Source organism: Arvicanthis niloticus, chromosome 9 (genome assembly GCF_011762505.2).
Source record: "Arvicanthis niloticus isolate mArvNil1 chromosome 9, mArvNil1.pat.X, whole genome shotgun sequence".
Taxonomy (NCBI): domain Eukaryota; kingdom Metazoa; phylum Chordata; class Mammalia; order Rodentia; family Muridae; genus Arvicanthis; species Arvicanthis niloticus.
The window spans coordinates 68,248,083-68,274,423 of record NC_047666.1 but is presented as its reverse complement, the minus strand read 5'-3'; the positions used below and the strand labels follow the sequence as shown (position 1 = coordinate 68,274,423).

Below are 26,341 nucleotides of genomic sequence, written 5' to 3'. Positions count from 1 at the left end.
ACTATTTAAACAGCATTAAAATTCCTCAAGAAATAAAAGCAGTCATTAAATATCTCCCAACTAATAAAGCACTGGGCCAGATGGTTTTAGTTCTTCAAGATAATGAAGTATGAAGATAACCTCCTATCATTCAGCCAGTAAACTTCCTTCCTGGGCATTCCATCCCACAAAAGCTATTTTATTCCTGGTTCACCACAGATAAAAGTATATGTATTCACATGCACCATCAAACAAACCAGTATGAACAAGTAAGGTTCATCTCTTCATTAAGAATAGTCCCCTGGAGAGCTTGTTTGGAGGTTCTAGCAGGGGAGCACAGCTACTCGTATACCCTTGACCGAAGACCGGTCCTCCTCTATTCGGGGAAGGTCGTCCTCTTCGACTTGAGTGGATGGTCGTCAGCTGACATTCATCCTAAAGCCAGGTTCAGAACTAAATGTTTTAGTTAGGATAGATGACAGAGGTGCTGGTTAGTCAACAAAAGGATGGACTGGGTATTAGGACTATCCTGTACCTCACTGGTACAAATTGGCATAATTATGTTCTAATTGTATTTTGAGAGAAAAGTTTCATTTTAACAGGAAAGGTGATGTGTAGGAGGAGCTAAGGTAGGAGGAGTACTGAGAGGAAGAAAAGGAGTAAGAAGAGGAGAAGAAGAAAGAGAGGAGAAGCTAGGTGAAGAAAGAGAGAAAGAGGGGGGAGACAGGGAGGCAGAGGTTCAAGTATCTCCACCAGTCAAAGATAGTTGTTATATCTAGGTTGGTCAGTGGGTTACACCTCTGATTGAACAATTCCAAACTTATAAAGCCTATGATTAACATTATTTTTTAAAAATGTATAAATGCAAAAAGGAAAAGAGGGCTTGGGATAGGGGTTTCCTAAGGGGGGGTTGGGGGGGAATGGGGAAAGGGGATGCCATCTGAAGTGTAAATAAAATATCTAATAAAAAAATTAAAAAAAAAGAATATATAAAAAAAAAAGAATAGTCCCCTGGAAGGCCTTCATCTTAATGAGCAGAGCCTAAATCTCCTGAAGAAAAGGACTTCATCTACAGCCTCTTTTTAGTGTTCACTCAAAATCAGATCAGTCTGTCCCTCTCAGGCTCTGCCTTGTCCTTCTTGCATGGCTTGTGGATGCCCTGAAGGTAAGTGGGGACCAGGAACCATAACACTTGCCACAGACCACTCCATTTCACTTTTTAGTCTGGTAAAGGAAAACACAGACGGTGGACCACCATTAAAGACTTTATTCTGCTCCCCTGAGCTGAGTGCTGGCTACACTCCAGACACCCCCAGCACTGAGGTACGACACAGCAGGGCAACTGTTTGCTACTTATAAACATTAGGATACATTTATATAATGTAGATATTTATGTCTATTCTCCATTTCAAGTTACTGTAGTATAAAAGCTGTAAGGTTTATGTTCATTTCTGACATGGTAGAAAACTTCATTGATTTTCTTTATTAATAATCTCTTATTCTTGAAAATCTCATACATATACAGAATGAAATATGATTGTATACATCACCTCCTTGCCCCCTCAAGTTTCCCCTGATGTGCACTAACATGTTCTCCTCCAAACCATGTTTTTTTTTCTTTTTCTTTTTAAAATTTATTTTAATTCTATTTTTACAGTCCAGACCATATCCTGCTCCTGGTCCACCCTCTGACTGTTCCACATCCCATACCTCCACTCCCCCTTCTCCAAGGGGGTCTCCTCACCCCCCTTCATCTCACAAGATCTCTCTACTCTCTGGGGACTCAAGTCTCTTGAGGGCTAGGTGCATATTTTCTAACTGAGTCCAGACCCAGCATTCCTCTGCTGTATATGTTTTGGGAGCCTCATAGCATCTGGTGTATGTTTCCTGGTTGGTAGCTCAGTATCTGAGAGATCTCAGAGATTCAGCTTAGTTGAGAGATCTCAGAGGTTCAGCTTAGTTGAGAGATCTCAGAGGTCCAGCTTAGTTGAGACTGCTGGTCTTCCTATAGGTTCACCCTCCTCTTCAGCTTCTTTCAGTTTTTCCCTAATTCAACCACAGTGGTCACCAGCTTATATCCATTGGTTGGGTATAAATATCTGTATCTGACTGCTGATGACTGTATCTGACTATATCTTACTGCTGCTTTTTGGGCCTTTTAGAGGGTAGTCATGCTAGGCTCCTATGTGTAAGCAAACTATCATGTAAATAATAGTCTCATATCTTGGAGCCTCTCCTTGAGCTGGATCCCAATTTAGGCCTGTTGCTAGACCTCCTTCCTTCCCCTCAGGCCCTTCTCCATTTTTCTCCCTACAATTCTGCCACCTCCTAATTTCCAAGGTTCTCTGTCATAGATGAGAGAGAGAGAGATGATTGCTTTTTTCTACAGAATAAACATTATTGAATTCTAAAGGGACATCTATTAACAGATGACAATTCTGTCCTGATTATGGGAAAACGTATACATTCTCCTCTTCATGCTTGTCTCCAGGAGACAGACTATAAATACTTGGTTTAAGATACCACACAGGAAAGTACCTGTAGAAGAGTAACCTTGACCAGGGGCATATGGGAGATCTTCTACCCAGACATTAGGCTAGAGAAAAGACTGAAAGAGGGAGTCAGGTAGACTTGTTCATATTATTTGGATGAAATTGGAAATGGTAGTACAAGGAGAAGGTGAGTGGAGGAACACTCTTATACAGGGAAAGGGAGTGGGGAGGGCAGATTCGTCATGGGGGGGAGGGGGGTGGTGGAGTAATAACCAGAAAGTGAGATGGGGATGGGGTTTTGTGGAGGGGGTAACCAGGAATTGGGGTAGTATTTGAAATGTAAATTAGTGGAAGGAGTAATAAAAGAAAAAAAAATGAGAGAAAAAGAAAATTAAACTGCTTTTCTTCCACTACCAGTGGTCATACTCTCAAAAAACATAAATCACTTTTTTTGTAGCACCTGTCACCTAACAAAAGTGATTCATTAAGGACACAAGGCCCTCCCCATCTATGCAGGACTTTATCTGCCTTGATCTTGTGTAGTTGCATATAGGTAACCACATCTTCTGTGAGTTCGTGAGTGGGATAGCTATGTCATGTCCACAGGTCAGCATTTCACATAGTATTTCTGCAACAGCTGGCTCTTACATTCTTTCTACTTCCTCTTCCATGCTATTCTCTTATTCTGTAAAACTGTGCTATTTTCTTTATTTTATTTTGTAACCTTTGTTTTCCTTTTTGATATCAGTGAGAAATTATTATAGAAAAAACGAATGTCTATGAGGGGAGGAAACGCATAATTGTATTTGAGGTGCATTACCTTTGAACTAAACATAAACCATGTTTTTTTGTTTTTGTTTTGTTTTGTTTTTAAATTAGTGATCTTCTTAGGTACATGGTTGTAGGGCACCTACCGGATCAAGAAAAACTACCAGTGGTCACACTCTCAAAAAACATGAATGTCTTTTTTGTAGCGCCTGTCACCTAACAATAGTGATTCATTAAGGGCAGAGGGACCTCCCCATCTATGCAGGACTTTATCTGCCTTGATCTTGTGTAGTTGCATATAGGTAACCACAGCTTCTGTGAGTTCGTGAGTGGGATAGCTATGTCATCTCCACAGGTCAGCATTTCACATAGTATTTCTGCAACAGATGTCTCTTACATTCTTTCTACTTCCTCTTCCATGCTATTCTCTTTGTCTTGGTGTTTGCGTTTAAGAAGACATTTATGACAATGGCCCCATAGGGCTGAGCACATATTCTTTTTGGCTGGGAATATGACCTGTCCTGCTGCTCAGTATTGACTACTGCCCACTACAAGATGAAGCTTCTTGACCAAGTTTGAGTGTATCCCAGTAAAGTAACTTGAATATGCTTGGCCCATGGAGTGGCTTATTAGGAGGTGTGCCCTGGTTGGAGCAAGTGTGTCAGTGTAGGAGTAGGCTTTGTGACCCTTTCCCTAGCCACGTGGAAGCCAAATTTCTCCTCTCTGCCTTTGGATCAAAATGTAGAAATTTCAGCTCTTCCTCCAGCCTCACATCTGTCTGGATGATGAAATGCACCTGTGTTAGTAATGGACTGAACCCCTGAACATATAAGTTAGTCCCAATTCAGTGTTTTCCTTTATAAAAGTTGCACTGGTTTTTGTGTTTCTTCTCATCAATAAAACACTAAGACAGAAGTTGGTATCAGGAGTGTGGTGTTGTTGTGAAAGACCTGACCATGCTTTTATTTGAAAGAATGTAGATTTAGGGGCTGTGGATTTGGGAAGCAGTGGTATGTTTTAAGTGGATCTTAATGGGCTACTCTAGTAGAAATACAAACAATTTTGTTTCCAAGTGTAATTTGTAATATGCAGACTTTGCCCAAGAGGTTTCAGTGGAGAAGAATTTTAGTATGTAGCTTAGAGACTGTTTTCTGGTATTGTGGTTAAGAATGTGGCTGCTTTTTGCATTTGTCCATACAGTCTATCTGAGGCTAAGTTAAACAGATTTATATTAATTGCTTTGATGAAGAAGTCTCAAAAAAGCCCAGCAGAGACTATGTTCTCTGGTTTAGTCTCATGAAGAGCTATCTGATCAAGCATGACAAGCTTAAAAAGAAAAAAGAAGAAGAAGAAAACAAAGGGTATGGTAATAAAAAGGGGGTACCAAGAAGTGAAATGGAGCTGAATCCTGTGTTCAAGGAGACAGATTAAGGAAGTGGTGATCTCAGGGCCAGATCCTACCCAGTTAAGCTTGATGTCTTTGTCATTGAACGAGGAATAGTTTTCCTTTTAATCTGGAATGAAGTATAATCCCGAAATGGAGGGCAATCCTGTGATCTAGTTTTTGATGTTGGAAGATACACACTTTTGACCCAGATTTTGAAGAACAGTGGCTTAGGTCCAGGCATGGTAGTACAAAACACCTTTAATCCCAGGAGACAAGGGCAAGCAGATATAGGTGTTCAAAGGTAGCCAGGGATAGAGCAGGTCTTGGTGTAAAAAAGCTTAAGTCCAGGCATGGTCATGCAAACCTTTAATCTCAGCACTCAGGAGGCAGTGCCATGCAGATCTCTGCATTCAAGGTCAATCTACGGAACAAGTTTCAGGACAGTCAAGTTTAGGCAGTGTGGAAGTTGGAAAACACAGAAGTAGTAATAGAATAAGGATGTGGGGCATGTTCAGCCCCAGCAAGTAGTAGAACTGAATAGCTTCAGCCACAGTGTCTGGCTTTAGAGTAAAGAACAAAAGGAACGATTGGGACAATTGATGCTTGTTACCTGGACCTAAGAAATTAGCAGTGATTAAGAAGAGACCAGTCACTGAGGTGAAACCTGGAAAGTGTTTTCTAAGAGCACAAAGAAGTTGTGTTTGAGAGAGCCATGGTTGTACTTCTTGCTACAGCTGGACTTGGTAATGTGTAAGAACCATCCTGTTAGTACTAGCTTTGAAGATATAAAGGGTTCATGGAGGGCAGCTGAGGCTTGGCACTATGAGAGGCCAGGAAATGTCATTGGTAAAGATGCAGCCACAATTGCAGTTGATGGCCCAGAACTGAGGAAGTCATACAAAAAAATGAGGTTTTGCACCATAAAAAGAACCTATGAGAAGCTATTGGTGAAGCCTAGTGTTTAAAGCCCTGGCCACAAAAGCCTGATGACATCCCAAATTTGGTCCATGAAAGTCTTGGTAGGAAAAAAAAAAAAAAACCTAACTCCCCAAAATTGTCCTCTGACCACCATGTCAGAGGCATGGCATGTATGCAATCCAACACTCTCTTTTTTTCAAACACACACACACACACAAACGGGGGGGCAGGGGGAGGAGGAGATGGAGGGAGAGCGAGAGAGGGAGAGGGAGAGGACTAGGCAACAGGCTTGTCAATGAATGAATCTTCATTTCCTTTTGTATTCTTTTGTATTCTGCCATTTCCCAGTGCTCAGTTAACTGTTGAGAATTGCTCTGCCCCACGCTTGGGGGCCAAAATGTCAGGGACCACTCTATCAATGTTGGAACCCACACTGCCAAAAGCCTTGGGGGCTATAATTGTTCCAGCTCATACTGCCCCAAGCTGCTCCAGTCTGAGGGTCAGGTTCAGCCAGAGAGAGAGTGAGGACAGATTCGAGGAATGGAGACCAGACAGAGTATGATTCAGTCTCCCTAGTCCAAGTCCCAAGTCTTGAGTTCCTAGTCCCTAGTGCCTCCAAGTTCCAAGTTTCCAGTTCCAAGTTCTAGTCTCGAGTCTCATCCAAGTACAAGTGTCTAATAGTTGCCTGTCTGGAGTCTCAAGTGCCCACTACCAAGTACAAGTGTCTAATCTCAATTGTCTGTCTCGAGTCTCAAGTGCCTACTTCCAAGTGCTAGTGTCTAATAATTTCTTCTGTCTGCCTCTCACCTTTTATATGTCTCACTTCTCTAAATCACAGCTTCAAGTCTCACACACCCAAGGGAAAATCCTGGGTATCTAAAACAAAATGTTATCAGAGTGTGCTCAGTTGTTGTAGGCTACTGTAAACAAGCCTCTTGTCAGGGTTTATGGCTCAAGATGGCTGCAGGATGATAGCTGCCTTCTGTCGGCTCCCCACAATTAACCACTGTCACTCGATTTGAAGAAAAATTTAAATTGTTTTCATAAATCACAAGGCAGTAAGTGGGAAAATCTATAATCAAATGACAGTAAAGTTAATGAGAGACTTGAACATATTCTGAAATGGGTGAGCTAAGGAGAACAGATTGTGGAAATCAAATAGTCTTTGGTATAAACTCTTTATCCTATTATTATTATCACTGGTTTTTTTTACTATCATTGTCATTTATTTATTTTTGCTGTTATTATCATTATTGTGTTGTATGAGGTCAAGCCTTTGCACATGCTAAGCTACCTCAAACTGTACCCTAAATTCCAGTGAAGTGTCTAAGTTACTCTGCATATGCAGCCTGACTGGAATGTGCAGCCTCACTTGCAATATGCACAGGAAGAGCTTTGAATGTAAGCCTAATCATGAAAAACCCAGCTTTCACCTTAAAGTGAATAAAAGATAGTATATTCTGGAAACATTGTGAGTTCTCATATCTGTGTGTTCCAATGTGGAAGCAATTTCATGAAGTTTTGTAGTTTTAAAGAACCTAGAAAATCACAAATTAAGGCAATTTCACCATACATTAGTAGGCACATCACAGAGGTGGTTACAGCAAAATGGGGGAAGCTTTTATATAGATCATCAGAGGACATTGTTAGCCTTCAGGTTGATAGAATTTAGTGGTCTGCTATGTTCACAGATTTTGTGAAGTTTTTATCCATTAGTTACTGAATGTTACTTCTGACACAGGTTACTTAGAAGGCTAGTGCTAGCCTTTGGTACACAGGTTACTTAGAAGGCTAGAGCTAGCCTTTGGTACACAGATTACTTATAAGGTTAGAGCTAGTCTTTGGTAAGATGATTATTCCCAGATCCACACCATCACAATGCCCCCACTTCTCTACTGTTTAAATCAGTCTTTGCTGAAACATCTTCTTTCCAGGAATTCTTGTCAGAACCCATGGTCAAAATTTATAAAAGAAAAATCACTCCAGCTCCTCTCTAAAATTCAATTGTGAATATTTTCATGCCAACTATAGACTGTAAGTTAACCAGTTGTCATGTAATAATCTATGTCAGAGTTTCTTAAATGTATATCTCTTTGAATTCCTTGATGTCATGAATAAAAGATCTTTCTTAGTATATTCTAAAGTTTATATTCCATTTATTTTTAAAACTAACTAACAACAAAATGCTATAAAACAACTGGAATGTTCAGCAGTGGAGGATTATCTAATTATTTTATGTTGTATATAAGTGATTAATAAATGTATATGGCTTTAAATATCTTAAGATCTAGATGTATAAAATGAAGAAATGCCCGTTATTTATTAGAAAAAATACTATCAGAAAAATGGAGTATATTGGTGCAGTGGTTTACAACTGTAATTCTAAGACAGAAAACAGTGACGCCAGAGGACTGTGAGTGTATGGTCAGCCTATGCCACATAGTAAGATATAACAACTATCTCAAACAACAAAAACAACAACAAACAAATCAAAATAAAACACCAGTACATAACAAAACCAAGGCCTGAGTTTTTAGCTCAGTAGAAGAGATTATCTGAGCATTCTCATTGTCTTAGATTTAATATCCCAGCACCATGAAAACATCAGCAGTAAACTACTCCATATAGAATGGCACCAAGAGCCAACAGGATTGACCTTAGCTAAAATACCCCATGTGGGGAGCCGACAAAAGGCGGCTATCATCCTTGCAACCATCTTGAGCTATATACCCTGACAAGAGACTTATTTCAACAGCCTACAACAGCTGAGCACACTCTGATAGCATCTTGTTTATATACCCAAGATTTTCCCTTGGGTGCCTATGACTTAAAGGTGTGACTTAGAGAAGAGACTTAAAGGTGTGACTTAAGAAGTGAGACTTATAAAAGGTGAGAGGTAGACAGAAGAGGGGACTGGAAACTTGGAACTTGGAGCCACTAGGGACTAGGAACTAGGAACTTGGAAAGAAGAAGGGAGACTGGAGAATAAACAGGACTGAATCACACTCTTTCTGGTCTCCATTCTTCGAGTCCATCCTCACTCTTTCTCTTGCTGAACCCTGACCTAAAGACTGGAACAGCTTGCGGCAGTGCGGGCTCTAACAATTTAGCCCCCAAAGTTTTGGGCAGTGCGGGTTCCAACATTTGGCAGAGCGGTCCCCGACAACCTTATAAAGAGGAGAGAGAATCTTTAGAGACTATATCCAATGGTTAGGTATGAGCCCTGGTTAAGGGATGGGGCCACCCACTCATCTCAAAATTTTTAACACAGAATTGTTCCTGTCTAAAGGAAATACAGGTACAAAGAGTGGAACAGAGACTGAAGGAAAGGCCATCTGGAGACTGTCCCACCTAAAGATCCATCCCATATGCAAACACCAAACCCCAACATTATTGCTGATGCTAAGTGCTTGTTGACAGGAACCTGATACAGCTGTCTCCTGTGAAGCTCTGCCAGAGCCTGACCAATACAGATTCAGATACTCACAGCCAACCATCTAACTGAGCACTGGGACCCCAATGGAGAAGTTAGGGAAAGTACTGAAGGAGCTGAAGGGGTTTGCAACCCCATAGGAAGAACAACAATATTAATCAACCAGATCACCCAGAGCTCCCAGCCACCAACCAAAGAGTACACATGGAGAGACCCCTGTTTCCAGCTGCATATGTAGCAGAGAATTGCCTTATCTGGCATCAATGGGAGGGGAGGCCCTTGGTCCTGTGAAGCTTAAAACCCCAGTGTAGAGAAATGCTAGGGTGGTAAGGTAGAAGTGGGTCTTCGGGTGGGTGGGGGAGATCCTTCACAGAAACAGGGGAGAGATGCAGGAGATGGGATGGAGGTTTAGAGAGGGGAAACTGATAAGGGGAATAATATTTGAAATTTAAATAAATAAAATAACCAATAAAAATAAAGTTAAAAATAAGTTAGAAGAGTGTAAAGGAAAACTTTACCAGTGGAAATGTCAGTGCTTTAGAGGTATTCCTAATACAAACTTTAAGCTGCTATTAGCATAATTCAAAATAAAGGAGTAACTGTAAAAAAAAATAGTAACATAAGACAAAATTTCCAACAGCTTCACTCGCTCCTTATCCTAGTGGTTTTTCTTAGTACACTGGTTTTGCTCTGTCTGCAGGAGTGCTCTTCTCAGTCTTCAAATGTCAATTATGAACATTTGTTTTGCAGCATCTGGCACAGTATATTGCTTCTCTCCTTTGCTCTCAGAGGCTGGTTTCATTAATCAATTTCCTCTTTTTGGTTTATTCATGAGGAGGGCCAGAAAATCACGAGTTTGAGTATCATTCTGAGTATAAGTTTACTTTCCTCTTGGAGCCTCTTACAGGATACAGCCTAGGAAAGGCTACTTGTTCCCTGCAATTGGGTGATCAATTACCTCCACCAGAATCACTTCAGGCCAAAGAGACAGGTAACAGTACTTACTTTTATTGTTTTTCTACAATATGATCAAATATACTCTAGAGAATTTCAGATGGTGTTTCATGACAGTGAAATTGATGGGGGAAGCCCTGTTGGCTGTGTTAGATCAGATTAACTCCGGGAGCATGTGAAAATTTTCATTCTGCACTGGTTATTTTCTTTCAAAGTATGCTGGGACATGTGTGCTAGGAAATTAAAATAGAGGGAACTATGGGGTTGATTTCTCTTTAACTGTATCAAATTTCTATATATTATCTATCTTAAAGATGTTATAATAGGAACCAGATAGATTGGGTCAGTGTGAAATTGTAATTTCTCTAACAACAACATGAAGGTGGAATGAGAGAACTCACATTGTAAAATTGTCTGCTGAACACATGCATCTTGGATGGACTAGTGCCAACCCAATAGCCATAATAAAAAATAATAATTTAAAAAAGAATTATGTATTGGAAGGATTCTTTTTTTATCAAAAATAAGACAAAAGGTAAATTATGACAGAAAACTTCATGAATTAAAAAAAAAAAAACTAAAGGAGAATGCTACAACATGTCCAGTTTATTGTTCATCTTATCTGCTGGCTCTCCTTTAAGGTATTAATGTAAGGATAGGTCAGTTATAAATACTATTTACTAATACCTTAATGTCTATTATCAGATTGGATCCTTCATGGGCATTAGCTCATGTACTCTGCATAGTGACAAAACATTTTTATATGTTCTCTTGCAATATCATGCATATTATAGGTGACATGATTATATAGATGAAATGATTTGAAATTAAAACTTCCTATTGTATCCTCTTTTCCCCACTCTGATGCTTTCACACCACACCCAGCAATGTCCCCTTTCTACTTTCCCGGTTACTGCAGTTACTAAAGGTTACAAAGCATTTCTGCAGAGTTTGAGCCAGGAGTCCCAGATGAGAGAGAAAATTCAGTATTACATTTCTGGATCTGGATTATGCCACTCAGTAGGATCTTTTGTAGTTGAATCCACTGTCCAGGTCCAAGCATGGAGAAGAATGTGAAGACTATGGCTGGGTGGAGAGGTTGGACATCTCAGCTGATTGGGGTTTCAACCCAAAAGATATTTGTGTCTTAGATCACCTGCAATATTCATTTTCAAATATTCTTTGAAGGTAGTATCTGAGAAATCTGAGATTCATGTACAAATAAAAAGACTAACAGAACATTTAATATTCATGTGTTTATCAAAATGTGTAATTAATTAAAAAAATAGTCTTATTTATTCCTAAAGTCTTGACTCTTTTATATTTGAATAGGTTGTTTACAAGTTTTTTTCAATGATTTCAGTGGTTTTAATTTTACCTAAGCTTTTTAAGTGCTGAATATTATATACAGACTGTGTCAATATTATGATGACTTATTAGTACATTTTTAATTATTTTCATACTTCCTAAAACATAATTTCTATGACCATTAGAAATATAAAGGACTGAAATAGAAATTGCCACAGGGTTCTCCTATGTAGTGAAAATTAGGGTCATTCCATATCAGGGTGTTTGGATCATTAAGTGAACTAGTCAGACCCCACCCTTTCCCAATATTCTGTCTCATCAGATATAGGTACCTTCCTAAAGGTGGACATTTTAACATTTTCTTTAGAAATCACTCAAGGAAACATTTTAACATACTTTACATACTCCCAAGATGAGTGATCAGGAGGTCACTTACTCAACTGTGAGATTTCCTAAGTCTTCAGGGTTGGAGAGCAAAGTGAGGCCTGAGGAGACTCACGGGCCCAGAGAAGCTGGCCGCAGAGGTAAGTGTTTGAAATGTCTAAAATCACATGGCTTTTCTTTAAAACACATTTTAAACTTTAGAAATTAGAAATATTCTACTAGCTTCTATGGAAAATTATAATATTCCATTTCATTTGGTCTTGGTTGTGTACAAGGGTGGGAGGGAAGAAAAGAGTATTCATTGGAGTGTATTTATGTACATTATTAAAAACTAAGTTAAAAAACAAAGCAATTAAGTTTTAAATTTAAAAAAAGAAAAAAAAGTATAAACTTACTTCTACTTTTTAGTTTTTATCTAGTTACAAAGGAAACCAGATGGGCAGAGTCTGGTTTCCATGACAGTCTGTACGAAAAATTCTTGAGAATAAAGAAGTGAAAAACCATGAGGAGGTTTTTTATTTTAATTATTATTTAGTCAAGTCAAGAAGAATTCTGAAAACTTTAAAACTAACAGACAAACTAGAGTCTGAAAAAAACACTAAATGTTCTAGAGAAACAAAATCCTAAGGAAATGAACCTTGTGCATTAGGAACAATACTTTCATTCTCAAAGAATGTGTTCTGATTGTCATAAATATCCCCAACATCTAATGCAACAAGGCAACAAAAATTGTTCATCAGAAGAGAAAGTATCCTCCTGAAAATAAAGTTACAGGTGAAGGAGAAGGGGTTGACAGGTTAGTGGGGCTGTGAATGAGGAAACCCAGTGTGAGTTCCTATAAACATCGAAGAATAATTTTTATTAATGAAAAAGCTGAAATATCACTTTTTCATTCTCATTTTTGCATTGAGCACACTGCTACAGCTGTGCTTCAAGCTGAGATCTTTATCTTTTTTGATGTAGTGGTAATCAGAAACATGAGTTTCAGATTCCAAATGCCTTTGATACACCAGTTCAGTATTATATAGAGCAAAATCAAACTTAAAGGGCAAAATAGATAGTTGACTTATAGGCCCTTTCAAGGATGGGAATGTCTACAGATCAGGTCCAGAGCAGCTGTGTTTTTTTTTTTTTTTTTACCAGTTCTCAAGAACATTCATCCATCTTTCTTCCTCTCCATCCTCAGTTATCTTTCTTGATGGATGACAAGCTTCATTTCCTTATCTTGTACTTGGATTGTATCTATGCCTCCAATGCCTTTTGTAGAATGTACTTTTATTCTTGTAGAACTGGATAAGGGCATATTTTGTCATCCAGCTCCTTCTTGGTTGCATGAGGACGATTCACAATAAAGGGTCAAGGCTGAAATAAGTTCAAAATGTCAAACTTCACACACATAGGATTTCTACAGTGGGTGCATTTTAAGTAGAAATTTACAATTTTGATAGCACATTTTCCTTAAGTTTGTACTTTCTGCTTGTCCAAAATTTTCCCTTGTTTTCATGCTACAGAATAGTGTAATTAGTATTGAGGTGTGTTCATTTCAAAGTGATGATTTTCTTGATTTGTTTTGTTGATTCAAGTATGTTCTGTGCCTTGGCACCTCATTGTGATATCTTCTGGAATACTCTGTTCCCTTCTGCTGGTAACTGTTGCAGTGTTGGTGACAAACAGTGAGTAATTGAAATACATCTTGCTTGATATTTTGCCCAAAGAATAGTTTTAGACATGAACTATGAAGTTACACACTCCATCCATTTTCCTGCCTGTAATCAAGTGATAAGCTGGAATCTCTGGACATTAGTATTTTTTCTTGACACACTGAAGTGTCTGTTCTCTTTCATACCTAATGTGTTAGCTCTGGGGCTGTTTGGAGTTGCCCTATTCTGCCACAGTTTTGGTTATATTCCTCATGAGACTTGGTGATAGTCTGCTTTCTGACCTCAGGTGATTGTTAATCTTACACAAATATTTTGTAGGAAACAGGTATGCAAAGAATCAATGTCCAACTTTTCCTATTACTTCTATGTACGTTGAGGTTATGCTTAAGTAAAAATAATTCATCTGTGCAGAGAAATTAAAGGTTAAAGTATATTGGATTTCTCCACATTTACAGAGGAAATAACTTCTAGGGTATGTATGTGCATATATTACATTGTATATGCTCCAATAAGAATTGTGCTATTTCTTAACATTTTTAGTTCATATTTTCATGATGTGTTAATTATTCACTGAATATTTTGCTTAGGTTATTATTTGTAAATTTATCCTTCAAAAAAATGAAGTGATTGGAAGTTATTTCCACCATAATTTTATTCAGTTTTATTAGTCATTTAAGAGTCAACTTACCTTAGAGAAAAATTGATCTGTTTCTATAGTGAGTTAATTGAATGTTAAAAGTATCAAGAAAAATAATATGTGTTGGCTGTTGAGATGAATCTTTTTCTCTAGTCTTAAATTGTAATATCTACTACTTATAAGCATTTTTGATATTATATCTGTGATTAATTTAGTTTTTCAGTGTCTTCAAGAAAAACATGAACCACAGAAAACTTTGAACCGCCACCATAACTGCAGCACCATGCAACATGACATCGACTTAAAGGAAGAAATGCTGAGAAATAAAACTATAGAGTGTAGACCAGGAAATGATCTTCTGGAATCCCTCAGTAGAGAACAGAACAGATGGTACACAGAAACCAAGAGAGTTTTAAAATCCACACAGCACATAGGTATGTAGCAGGGGAGAATCATAAATACAGAATTGCATTATTATCTGTTGTTTCTTCTCTGGAAGCTTTGAAGTCCAACCAGCAGCTTACAATGCTGGTGATCTTTAGGTTAATCATTTATGGGTTCCTTATTTCATATAGCAGTCTGGAAACCCAGAAATACATGTTTAGATTAGTAGAATCCTATAGTTTCTATAAGTCAGTGTCCATTTGGCACTCCTATTGCTCTCTGGGGAAGGAATTACAAATCAGTATTCCTTAGAATTTTGATTGTTTTAGTCTACTGGAAAATGCTGTTTGTTGCTGACAGAACATGGAATTTTTTAGTAAGAGTGTATTTATCAACTATTTATGCTAAAAGTGGACTTAGAGCATTTATATGGATGCTGTTATAAAAATAATTTTGTCTGTCTGTCTGTCTCTGGGTGTGTGTGTGTGCATGTGTGTGTGTGTGTGTGTGTGTGTGTGTGCCTGTATTCCATCTGACTTGCATTGAGTGAGTTGTTATGTTACAAATATAACAAAGGAAACTTCTCTGGAGCAGACATGAGAACTTCACCATAGTGTGCACATGTTGCAGCTCTGTCAGTGACACAGTGAATGAAATTAGAAAGATGAAAAGATTAAGTGTTACCAGAAACTTTCTTACCCTTCATCCTGACTGGTCGTCTTTAACCGACATAGTTTGTCAATCATCATTAAATATTTTTTCAGGATTTAGAGTTTACAAACCCTATGGCATATAGTCTCAACCACACTGTGATACTAAGATGTGAAGATTCTCATTATGTAAGGACTAATATATTTTAAATTGCTTCATTATAAAATTTGTGACAGAAAAAAAAGTTCCAAAAACATCTTTGAAGTATTCCAGACCCATGGAAAATATATTGTGTTATTACTCTTAAATAAGTTCATTATCTGAAAAGGTTAGCATTATGATGTAACACCTGTGATTATGAGGTTGAGGGAGGGGGATTATAACTTTCAGGACAATCTGGACACTACAGCAAATTTCAGGCCTGCATGAGCTACACAGTGATACCTTTACACAGAAAATGAATGTTGGACATAAAGTTTGTTAATAGAGCATGACCATTCCCAGCCCCTCACTAAACAAAACATTCATATTGAAGTGATCTTAATACACAAACTGCACACATTTTAATGTATTCAACTTAAAACAGTTGTGAATGTGGCCATACTATTGAAGGCATCAACATAATCAGGAGAATAGATTATTAACAAAACAACCTTTGTATGTCTCTTATTTATCTTAAGGAACAAGCATGTAACACAGACTATGGAACAATGCTGAGTGCACAGTAGTTTGTGGACCAGTGTGGGTAAAATGCATTGGTGCAGATCTAGAATTCTGCCATCAGTTTAGCTGCCTCTGAGTAGCAAATGCTCATTGCCAATTCTCCAGCCCCTGGTATCTTAAAAGCTTCTGCTTCGTAGAGTTAGACTGTTTTAGAAACTTGATATGCATGAAATTATAAAGTAGGTCCTATACCTGGTGTGTTTCAATTTGCACACCATCCTCAAGTTTATCCAAATTCATCATATACATCAGCATCTCACTTGTGCATTTTAGTGTGAGACATGATGTCATTCTCCAGCCCAGGGTGAATTGGAATTCACTGTATAATTAAGGCTGGACTAGAATTCACCACTTAGTCTATACTGGTCTTAAACTGATGATGACCCTAATGTCTCTCTCTTTGGAGTGCTCAAGTTATAGGTATAAGCCATCATGCTGGACTGATTCATTTCCCTTTAAAGGATAAATAGTATGCTTTTGTGTGTTTGTGCTATATTTTCTCTACTGACTCATCACTGATTGACACATAAAAAGGTTTTGCTATCACTACTGTTACAAACAATGTTGCATAGATCATAGGTGTGCAGGCATCTCTGGGCATTACAGAATCTCAATTTCTGAGACCAGTGAGATTTTTTTCCACAGGCTTAATAAATACATTGTTCCAGTAACAGAATATTGAAACCTAATAACTTTAACCATTTACCTTCACTGTTGTAGGCAGTGAAGTTGAAATACACTGGTTCTGCTATGGTATAAAATGTTATTATTTCATCAAGGACAAAAAGACATGGTTTGGATGTAAACAGATCTGCCAGAATTACCGTTCAACGCTTCTGAAGATAGACGATGAGGATGAACTGGTACCGTAGACACTTACTTGCTCCTTTATTCTCTTAGACTCTGGCTCTAACCCTGAATAATGAGATACTCAATTCAAGGTTTTTTTTTTCATTTGTTTATGACTTTCCTGTAATGTAAACAAAACTGTGGGACACAGGTCTGTTAAGAGGAGACTCATTACTACAGAGAGACTTGTATCTTTCAGACTCCTTCCTTTTTTAGGAGTCTACAAGAAAGTCCCTGAGAAAGCATGTCTTTCCCTGATGAAGTTTAGCCCTTTGGTGCAGCACATCCTGTGGCTGACATTCATCTCCATAAAGTGCCTAATAAATCCTCACTATCTAGAGTTTTCTTTTTGGAACCCAGAAGTGAGGCTGCCTCAGATGAGTAATCTCATGACAACGACAACAGAGAAAGTGGCTGAGCTTTGGTCCTGTCTGCAAAATGAGATGATATGACAAATGTGGAATTAAATGGTTTGACCAGTTAGCCCCATGGTGATTTTCACTGAAACTGTCCATATCTTTACTGCATAGTATTCTTATGTTTTGCAAAAACATATCCATCTTTAAAAATCATTATTTAAAAGAAAACAAGATTTTTAAGATTCTGACCTTCCTTGTTAAATTATTTATTAATGAATCTCTTCAAATATGAAGAGTATATATTTCTAGAGGAATGAGTTCAGTATCGCTTTGATACCTTGGTATTTATAACATGGAACAATATTTATACAACAATTTTTTAATACATGGTTAAACAACAACATAAAAGAAGGGTTTTTTTGTTTTTTTTTTGTTTTTTGTTTTTTGAGACAGGGTTTCTCTGTGTAGCCCTGGCTGTCCTGGGACTCACTCTGTAGACCAGGCTTGTCTCGAACTCAGAAATCCACCTGCCTCTGCCTCCCAAGTGCTGGGATTAAAGGCGTGTGCCACCACTGCCTGGCATAAAAGGATTTTAATGTCAAATAATACTTTAATTTTCTACTTAATACTGTAACCATAACAATTTTTTAATTTTATTATTGTTATTATTATTACTCATAGTAGAACTAGTAGTAAGAGTAGTAGTAGTATTTTACTTATTCCTTTCTCACTGACTCCCTCCTGGTCACACCCTCTCATAATCTATACCTCATCCCTCTTTCTCCTCTGATAGGGTGGTGGCTCCCAAGGTATTCTCTTACCCTGACACATCAAGTCTCCATCAGGCTAACTACATCCTTTCCCACTGAGGCCAGACAAGGCAGCCCAGTTAGAGGAACATAACCTATATATAGGCTACAGCTTTTGGGATGCCAGCTTCAGTTTTTCTGGACCCACATGACGACCATGGTACACATGTGCATAGAAGCCTAGACCAGTCCTATGAATGTCCTTTGTTTGGTGGTTCTATTTCTGAGAGTCACACAGGTCCAGGATAGTTAATTCTGTTGGTCTTCCTGTGGAACTCTTCAGAGCCCACTGTCTTTCAACATATTCTTCTATAAGAGTCCCCAAGCTCAGTGCACTGTTTAGTTGTGGGTGTCAGTGTATGTATGAGTCAGCTGCTTGGAAGGAGCCTCACAGAGGACAGCCATAAAAGATGCTTGTCTGCAAGCATAAGAGAGTATCATTAATAAGGTCAGGGACTGATGCTTTTCCATGGGATGATCTCAAGTTTAGGTGGTAATTTGTTGGCTGTTTCCTAAGTCTTTGCTCCATCCTCAAACTCTGCATTTTTGTATGCATGATAAGTTTTTAGTTAAAAGTTTTGTGGGTGTGTTGGTGTCTCTATCACTCCCCATGGGTTCTTTCCTGGCAATAGAAGGCAGCCTCCCCAAGTTACATAGTGTTAGAGCTAAGGATACCCCATTGATTCTTATGTGCTTCCCCTATCACTGGTTTCCATCTCTTCCTGAAGATGTCCCCTACCCCAACCCCATCAGTTATAGATTTCCACTCATTCTCATGGCCATCAGGCAATCATAACCAATGCATCACCACAAGCCCTCATAATCCCCTCTCCTACCCAGTTTCCTCCCGCCATCAGCCTTCTATAACAATTCCATTCCTTCTTCCAAGTGAGACTCAAGCATCATTCTTGTCCTCTTCTTCCTGTCCAGCCACTTAGATCTGTGGAGTGTAGCATGGGCATCCTGTATTTTATGGCTAATGTTCACTTATAAGTGAATATATACCATGCATAACATTTTGGGACTTGATTACCGCATGCAGGATGATATTCTCAAGTTCCATCCATTTGCCTGCAAAATTTATGATATCTTTGTTTTCATAGCTGAATAGTAAGTATTCCATTATGTAGATGTACCACATTTGTTTTCCATTCTTCAGTTGAGGAACATCTAAGTTGTTTCCACTTTCTGGCTATTACGAATAAAACTGCTAAGAACAATCAAGTATCTTTGTGGGATGGTGGAGCATCTTTGGGCATATGCTGAGGAGTGGTATAGCTGGTTCTTGAGATAGAACTATTGATAGTTTTCTGTGAAATAACCAAATTAATTTCTAAAGTGGTTATACAAGTGTGTACTCCCACCAAAAATGCAAGTGTTCTCCTTGCTCCACATCCTTGCCAGCATGTGCTATTACTTCAGTTTTTAAACTTAGCTATTCTCATTGGTGTAAGATGGTGAGATGGGATCTCAGAGTTGTTCTGGTCTACATTTCCTTGGTTGGATATGACTTTGATCATTTATTAATGTGCTTCTTGGACATTCAAGATTTCACACTTGAGATTTCTAGTGTTAAGCTCAGGCATAGAAGATGCAATAGAAGAAATTGATACATCAGTCAATGACATTGCTAAATGTAAAAATCGCTACCTTAAGGAGGAAGATTATGAGTTCAATGCCAGTATTGGTTACATAATGAGGCTTGGTCTAAAAAACACAGTCGTAAATCATGTCATGATTTCAATAATTCAGAACACCTAAAGTTGTTATTTTAAATAACTTATCGAACTGACATAGTTTTGATATAAATATGCTACTTATAGGAAGTCACTCTAGAAGATGAACACAGTGGACTGAGCAGTGGGAGGACAGGACAGAAGAGAATGACACAAGAATGGCTGGGAACGTTTCCTGATTGTTCTTCTCTCATCAAATAGACATAAGGTGTGTTGTTTCCTTTACAGAAGTTCCTTCAGCTCCAGGTTATTCCAGGCAATTACTGGATTGGATTGAAATATGATAATAGAAAAAGGGAATGGACATGGATTGACAATGTCCCATCTAAACTGTAAGTTTCTGAACTGTTTTGACTCTAACACTGGTGTGGGCATTGGGAGGATTGTGTGCAAAGGACTTTCTCATTTCACATGGCTTTTCTGATTTTCTGTGGAGCTCCTGGGTAAAGCAAGTTGATTTCCATTAAGAAGCTGAAGGACTTTGCAACCAGATAGGAAGAACAATATCAACCAACCAGACACCACCACCCCCGCCCCCAGAGCTCCAGAGCTCCCAGGGACTAAACCACCAAAGAGTACATATGGAGGGACCCATGACTCCAGCTGAATATGTAGCAGAGAATTGCCTTATCTGGCATCAATGGGAGGGAAGGCTCTTGGTCCTGTAAGGCAGTGCCAGAACAAGTGTTACACGGGGAAATCATATGTTCAAGGAACTGACCACAAGTGGCTTAATAATTAATACATCTTAGGATCATGTTTTTGTGTGGGGGATATTTTATTTATTTACATTTCTAATGTTATCCTCTTTTTTAGTTCCCCCTCCCAGAAAACCCCTATCTCATGCCCCTGCTCCTGCTTCTGTGAGGGTGCTCCCCCACCCACCCACAAACTCCAGCCTCCTCATCCTGGCATTCTCCTACACTAGGTCATCAAGCCTCCACAGTACCAAGAGCCTTATTTGATTAGGGCCTCACTCTATAAGTCTGACCTGGTTATAATCTTTCTACTTCAGCCTGCCTTGCCTTTCCTAGTGCTTATTATTTAGTCTACATTTTAAAGTACATTTTCCCAAGAATGTACTTTTGGCACTTAATATACTATCCTGTAGATATCTCAGTTGTGCTAATGGCAGGGAAGTCAGTGAATCACTATGTTTCAGTGAAGTCCCATTGCTGGGAGTTGAACTCAGGACCTCTGGAAGATCCATCAGTGCTCTTAACCACTGAGCCATCTCTCCAGCCCCCATGCATGTGCATTTTAGAGCACAAATCCAGCTAGAGAGAAACTGAGGGAGTTATTTCTCTCCTATTTTTTGAGGTCTGAAGTCTGATCACATATTGTCAGACTTGGTGAGCCATGTTACTAGCTCAAGAACTTTTTAATAAGTTTAGAGAAAATTAACAGTTATCATTGATGCACTTATGATTAAGTTCATATTCTATGCATTTTGGTTAATAAACCTTGTTTTAAAAACCTTGCCTTTAATTTATTTGATGATGGACAATGGTGAAAAAGTTTAATGAAAATCAACCCTTTCCTGACCCAAGTTGTTTTGGTCATGGTATTTCATAACAGCAAGGGAAACCATCAAACTAAAACAAAGCAAATATTACCTTCCAAAGTTCTTTTCTGCACCTTGGACCTGGACCTGGGTAAGCAGACATGTGCTTTCTTATACTATAAATGAGTGTGGCCTAATATAGAACATCATATACTATGTACATATTTGTAATTGATTCTGTATTTCTCTGCATCTTTCACTGTAATTGTTTTCACTGTGATGTTTTAGTTAACTCAAGCTGTTTTCCTAGACCAGAGACAAGTCTCAGTAATGGTCTAGCATTGACAATGTATCAGAAACTAGAAACTTTAAACCAGAACAATGATTCAGTTCCCCAAGGGAGCAAATCATGAAGAAACTATTCCACAGTGTCTCAGTTCTAAAGAAATTAGGAATAAATTTTTTGCCTTTTGGGAGGAAATAGGATTTGTTGGTAAAACTGATACTGGCAGGTTAGACCATGCAAAAAAGAAGAACGGGATTTTTTGGTAATGCATTGCTAAAATGACTGTAGGGGAAGCAAAGGGATTGGCTTTAAAGTTTGTCCAAGAATAATGGTTACTTTCTGTACTGGACTTCCTTGAAAGACTTCTATAATTTTGTATTAGACCTCCTTGAAAAGCCTCGATGGTCCATGTGGCCCCTGGAAGCCACACTGCTATCCATGGTTTTATGCCAAAAGACATATTGAAGCTCAAGACATGATCCTACAGCAACCTGGACCAATGTTGATGTCTTTGACCTGAACTGGCAGCATAGGTCATACACATATCAATGACCTGTACTGATTCTGGAGAACATGTGAATGTCCTTGGTCAGGAATGTATTCAGAAATCATATATAAGTCCCTGATCAGTTCTTCTGCTGACTGTAATGGCAAGGAAGCTACTTTTAACATGGTATTGATGACTATATACCCACAGTTGAGAAAGAGGAACCAAAAGTTGTCTTTGACAACCCTTAATCTTACCACCACACCCCGAAAGTAATAACCTAGACATAAGGCCACCAAAAAGAACTCTGAAAAATTGTGATAACGATTCTTTGGTGTAGCTCTCCATAATTTTTGGCCTCTGGCAGAGGTTGGGAAGGACTCATTTCTTTAAGAGGCTGACCACAGAAAGTTTGAAAATGCTCCAATGACTACTATAAGGGCAACACAAATTGGTCTTGTTTAGATGTTTGATGTTTGTTTATTTGAATTTTTTTTATCCTTTCCACTATCTTTTTCTTCTTTTGGTGGTATAGTCAAAAGAATGACTGCATACCTGGGAGGAGTGGAATGTGAGTGTGTTTGCAGTTTATTCCGTGAAATTACCAAAGAATAAAAACAAAAAAATGAACTAGGATGCAGTTTTGGGTTTCTGTTTGTTTGTTTGTTAGTTGTTTTAGTTTGGTTGGCTACAGTTTCTTACTTTTTGCGTGTAGAAGAAATCCTTTTTAGAATGCATTCATTTTGTAAAATATAAATTTAGAGATGACAAATACTTGTTGGTCTAGTTCAAGCAATTCAAATGACATTTCACAATCTGTAAATGTCTTGATTCACTATCTTTTTTTTTATTTATTTGATGATAAGTTGAAACCCTATAGACACAGTGATATTCACCAAGGCCAGCTGCATGTGATAGCTTCATCATGTGGCTGAGGTCATTTTGTGCTGTAGAGAGAAACTCTGTCTCATGAAGCCTAAGAATAATAATGATAATGTGATAATACTATGATGTATACAAATATTTTTCTAGGCTCAAGCAATTTCTTTTATATCATCACTCTAAAATTATAAAGCTCAAAAATTATTCATTTTTTTGTTTTCATTCTTTGGTAATTTCTGGATCATGCCATTGTTGATGTTTCTTCATATTCAGAATTATTTAGTGTATCCATTTGTGATGTCCTTTAATTCTGCAATGATTTGGCCCATTGTTGGTTTGTTTGTCAGACAGTTACATTTTTAAGACTCAAGTCTTGAATTTGGAGTCTGTATATAAAAATGCACTCAGTGTACATAAAATGATAAATAAAATTTTAATAAATATATATATACCTTTTAAAACTCCATTGTACAAATTTATTTTATGTTAACTGTCAGAAGCTAAAGTGATCTGAGAGGACAGGACATTTATTGAGAAAATGCCTCAATAAGCAAGGCTGTAAGCAAATCTATAGAGCATTTTCTTAATTATTGACTAATGTGGGGGAGCCCAGCCTATTGTTAGTAACACCCTGGAATGGTGGTGTTGGGTACACTAAGAAAAAAGGATGAACACGTTTTGGGGAGCAAGACAGTGAGATGCATTCCTTCATGATGTCTGCATTTGATGTTGCTTCCCAACTGATGCCCAGATTGTCTCTTGTCATAATTTCCTTCAATTATGGATATTGATGTTAAAGTTTAAACAAAATAAATCCTGTCCCCATCAAGTTACTTTTTGCCATTATGTTTTATCACAGCAATAAAAACCATCAAACTAAAACAAAAATTATGTTATGCTTTAAAGATCTTTATTAAACTTTGCCTTATACCCTGCCCCATGCAAGGAAACATATTATCCCTTGTACTATAAATGAGTATGGCCTAGTCACATGTGTCATATACTGTGTACACAATTGTGTTTGGCTCCATGTTTCTCTGCATCATTAACTGTTATTGTTGTTACTATGTTGTCATCATATCAAGGTTTTTTCTTAGATCAGTGTTTCCTTCTCCTTATTACAAAGCAGTTTATTAGCATTGCACAAATGTTCCAAAATATTTATCCATTTACATATGGACATATATGTTTCCAACCATTGACAATTATGAATTTTTGACATTTATAAAACTTGTCATGTAAATTCATGTACAAGTCACCATGTGAACATAAATTTTATTCCTTTTTAGTGATTGTCTTTGGTGAACTGCTCTCCCCTGGGTTCTTTCTCCCTGTTGCTACATTCAACATTCACACATGATTACTTAACTGTACTTATTAGAATGTCTTATGACTGTCTAATGTTCATATCCATTCCTATGTATTTTACCTGTTCTGTCTAAACGTTAAGTATGAATTTTCCATTTTTCCTCTTCTTAAACTCAAAGTTCAAAGACAGTGACATACTTTGCTAAAGCCTCATTACCATTTAGTTAGGGTGGGTTCCATTTTCTTTCCTTCTTTACAGAGTCTCATTAACAGAGTCCAGCCTCAAACTCTCTATGTATGAAAGCCTTGTACCTCAAATCCTCCTACCTTTCTCTTCCAAATCCTGGGAGAACTTTTGTGTCCCACTAGGCCTGGATTGATCTAATATTGAGCATCTCAATTTGAGTGTGTTCTTTGTTCAGATTTCTCTATTATGGAAAAAAACTGGCTCTGCAGTGCTTTCCTGACAATATGAGGTTTGATTCAATCCCTGTTAATATCTTAATATCAGTAGAAATCTGATATATTTTGGTTTACACAATAGGGTATTAATTATTAAATCGTTACTTTTTGACTTCTGCTTTTGTTACATATCTCAGGGCATCCCAGATTCTACAATCCTTCTGTTTCAGTCTTCGTGGTACTTTGCTCTGCATTCTAATTAATTTTGTGATTTTGCAGCATTTAACTTTTTTTTAAAGAAGTATATTTATGTCCTGTAATATACCATGCTGTAGATTATAATGTTTCTATAAAGGCCCATTAGCTAGGATGTGAAGAGGGAAAAGGGAGAGAACAGTCCAAAATATTAGATATAAGCCTTCATCTGTGCTTGTATTTCAAATTTTCCCTTTCTTCTTAAAACACAAGCCAATAAGACAGTGTTTTCTGTGTCATACATATCTGTTTTTACTTTTATCCTAGCATATTTATCCACAAGATAAAAGTGGGAGAATCAGTTCAGCATAAAATAATTCCTTGGAAATATTTAAAATCAGATTTCACAGCTGACCAAAAATTACAAGTGTGAAATTAGATAGAGATTTTGTTGTGACATAGAGAATATTTCTTTTTAATGAGCTTAGAGAAAAGAACAGATTCTAGTGATATATTTATGATTAATATTTATATATTATGTCTACATTTGGAATAGAATTTTTAAAACTATGGCTTATTACACTGAATGTTCTAAATTCATTTGTTGCCCATTGTTGTTTTTGTTTTTCAGAACCTTGAACACAATGAAATACAATGTAAAGAATGGAGGATGTTTGTTCTTATCTAAAACAAAACTAGACAACATTGACTGTGTTAAATCATTCAGCTGTATTTGTGGGAAGAGATTAGATAAATTCCCTGGTTTATTCTCCAATGAGTGTTAAAGGTAAAACATGAAATGTTCTGATTCACATTTCTCCTATAATAATTCATAACGCCTGACAAATAAGTATTTTCATAATTAGACTTAGTCTACTGTTCAGAGAGATAATCTGGAAGATTTGGGGAATGTTCTCTGAAATCTGACTTGACAGTGGAAAGGACATCTTACATCTTACATCTTGGTGGAGACAAGATAGATCTTCTCTGGTGCATAGACAGAATTTGCCACAAAGCCTGAAGAATCTGTTCTGTTTCCTTAAACTCCAATAGAACTAAATAAAAAAAAAACTCTAATAAACAGTCTGAGTATTTTATTATTAGTAGAATAAATCATATTAACTGAAAGAACAATTAAGAGCTAGAATATAGCCCTTTATCCACCTAAATTCTCCCCTTGCTGAGGCTTCTGGAGTAAGCTGAGCTGCCCTGGCTATCCTGCTATACTATGGGGACAGCCATTCTCTACCTGTCTTCCCACTTTCATCAGATCTGTGGCTGCTGAACAGACTTGAAGATCCAGAACCATACAGAAGTTTGCTATACCAGGAACATCTTTTCCAGATAGATCAGAAGCAATAAAGAAAGATAGAAATAGAAGCAATAAAGAAAACATAAATTTAGGGAATTCTGGTGATGGAAAACCTAGAGAAGAGACTGGGAACATACAAGTATCACCAACAGAGTACAGGACATGAAAAAGAGAATCAAAGGTATAGACAATATAATAGAATAAATTGACATATCAGTCAAAGAAAAAGTTAACTCCAAAAATTCCTGACCCCCCTCCAAAATCTAGAAAATCTGGAATACCATGGGATGAACTACCCTAAGAATAACAGGAATAGAAGGTTAAGAGTCTATCTCACAAAGTCCAGAAAGTATTTTTAATAAAATGATAGAAAAATTTCTACCCTGAAGAAAGAGATACCTATAAACATACAAGTGCTTAAAGAACACCAATTAGAATGGACCAGAAATATAAACTTCCTGACACATAATAACTAAAACACAAAGTGTGCAGAACAAAGAAAGAATATTAAAAGAAGCAAGAAAAATAGAAAA

The 26,341-nt window shown here is 37.6% G+C and overlaps 1 protein-coding gene across 1 annotated transcript; it reads left to right on the top strand.

The window, feature by feature from the left end:
* The first annotated feature begins 9,827 nt into the window (after positions 1–9,827).
* On the top strand, positions 9,828–25,556 carry LOC117714912 (killer cell lectin-like receptor 5). Its single transcript, XM_034511662.3, has 7 exons — positions 9,828–9,968; positions 11,607–11,763; positions 13,207–13,296; positions 14,137–14,355; positions 16,400–16,542; positions 19,661–19,764; positions 25,128–25,556. The coding sequence occupies exons 2-7, from the start codon at positions 11,652–11,654 to the stop codon at positions 25,279–25,281; spliced, it is 822 nt and encodes a 273-aa protein (XP_034367553.1). The 5' UTR covers positions 9,828–9,968; positions 11,607–11,651; the 3' UTR covers positions 25,282–25,556.
* Positions 25,557–26,341: the final 785 nt, after the last annotated feature.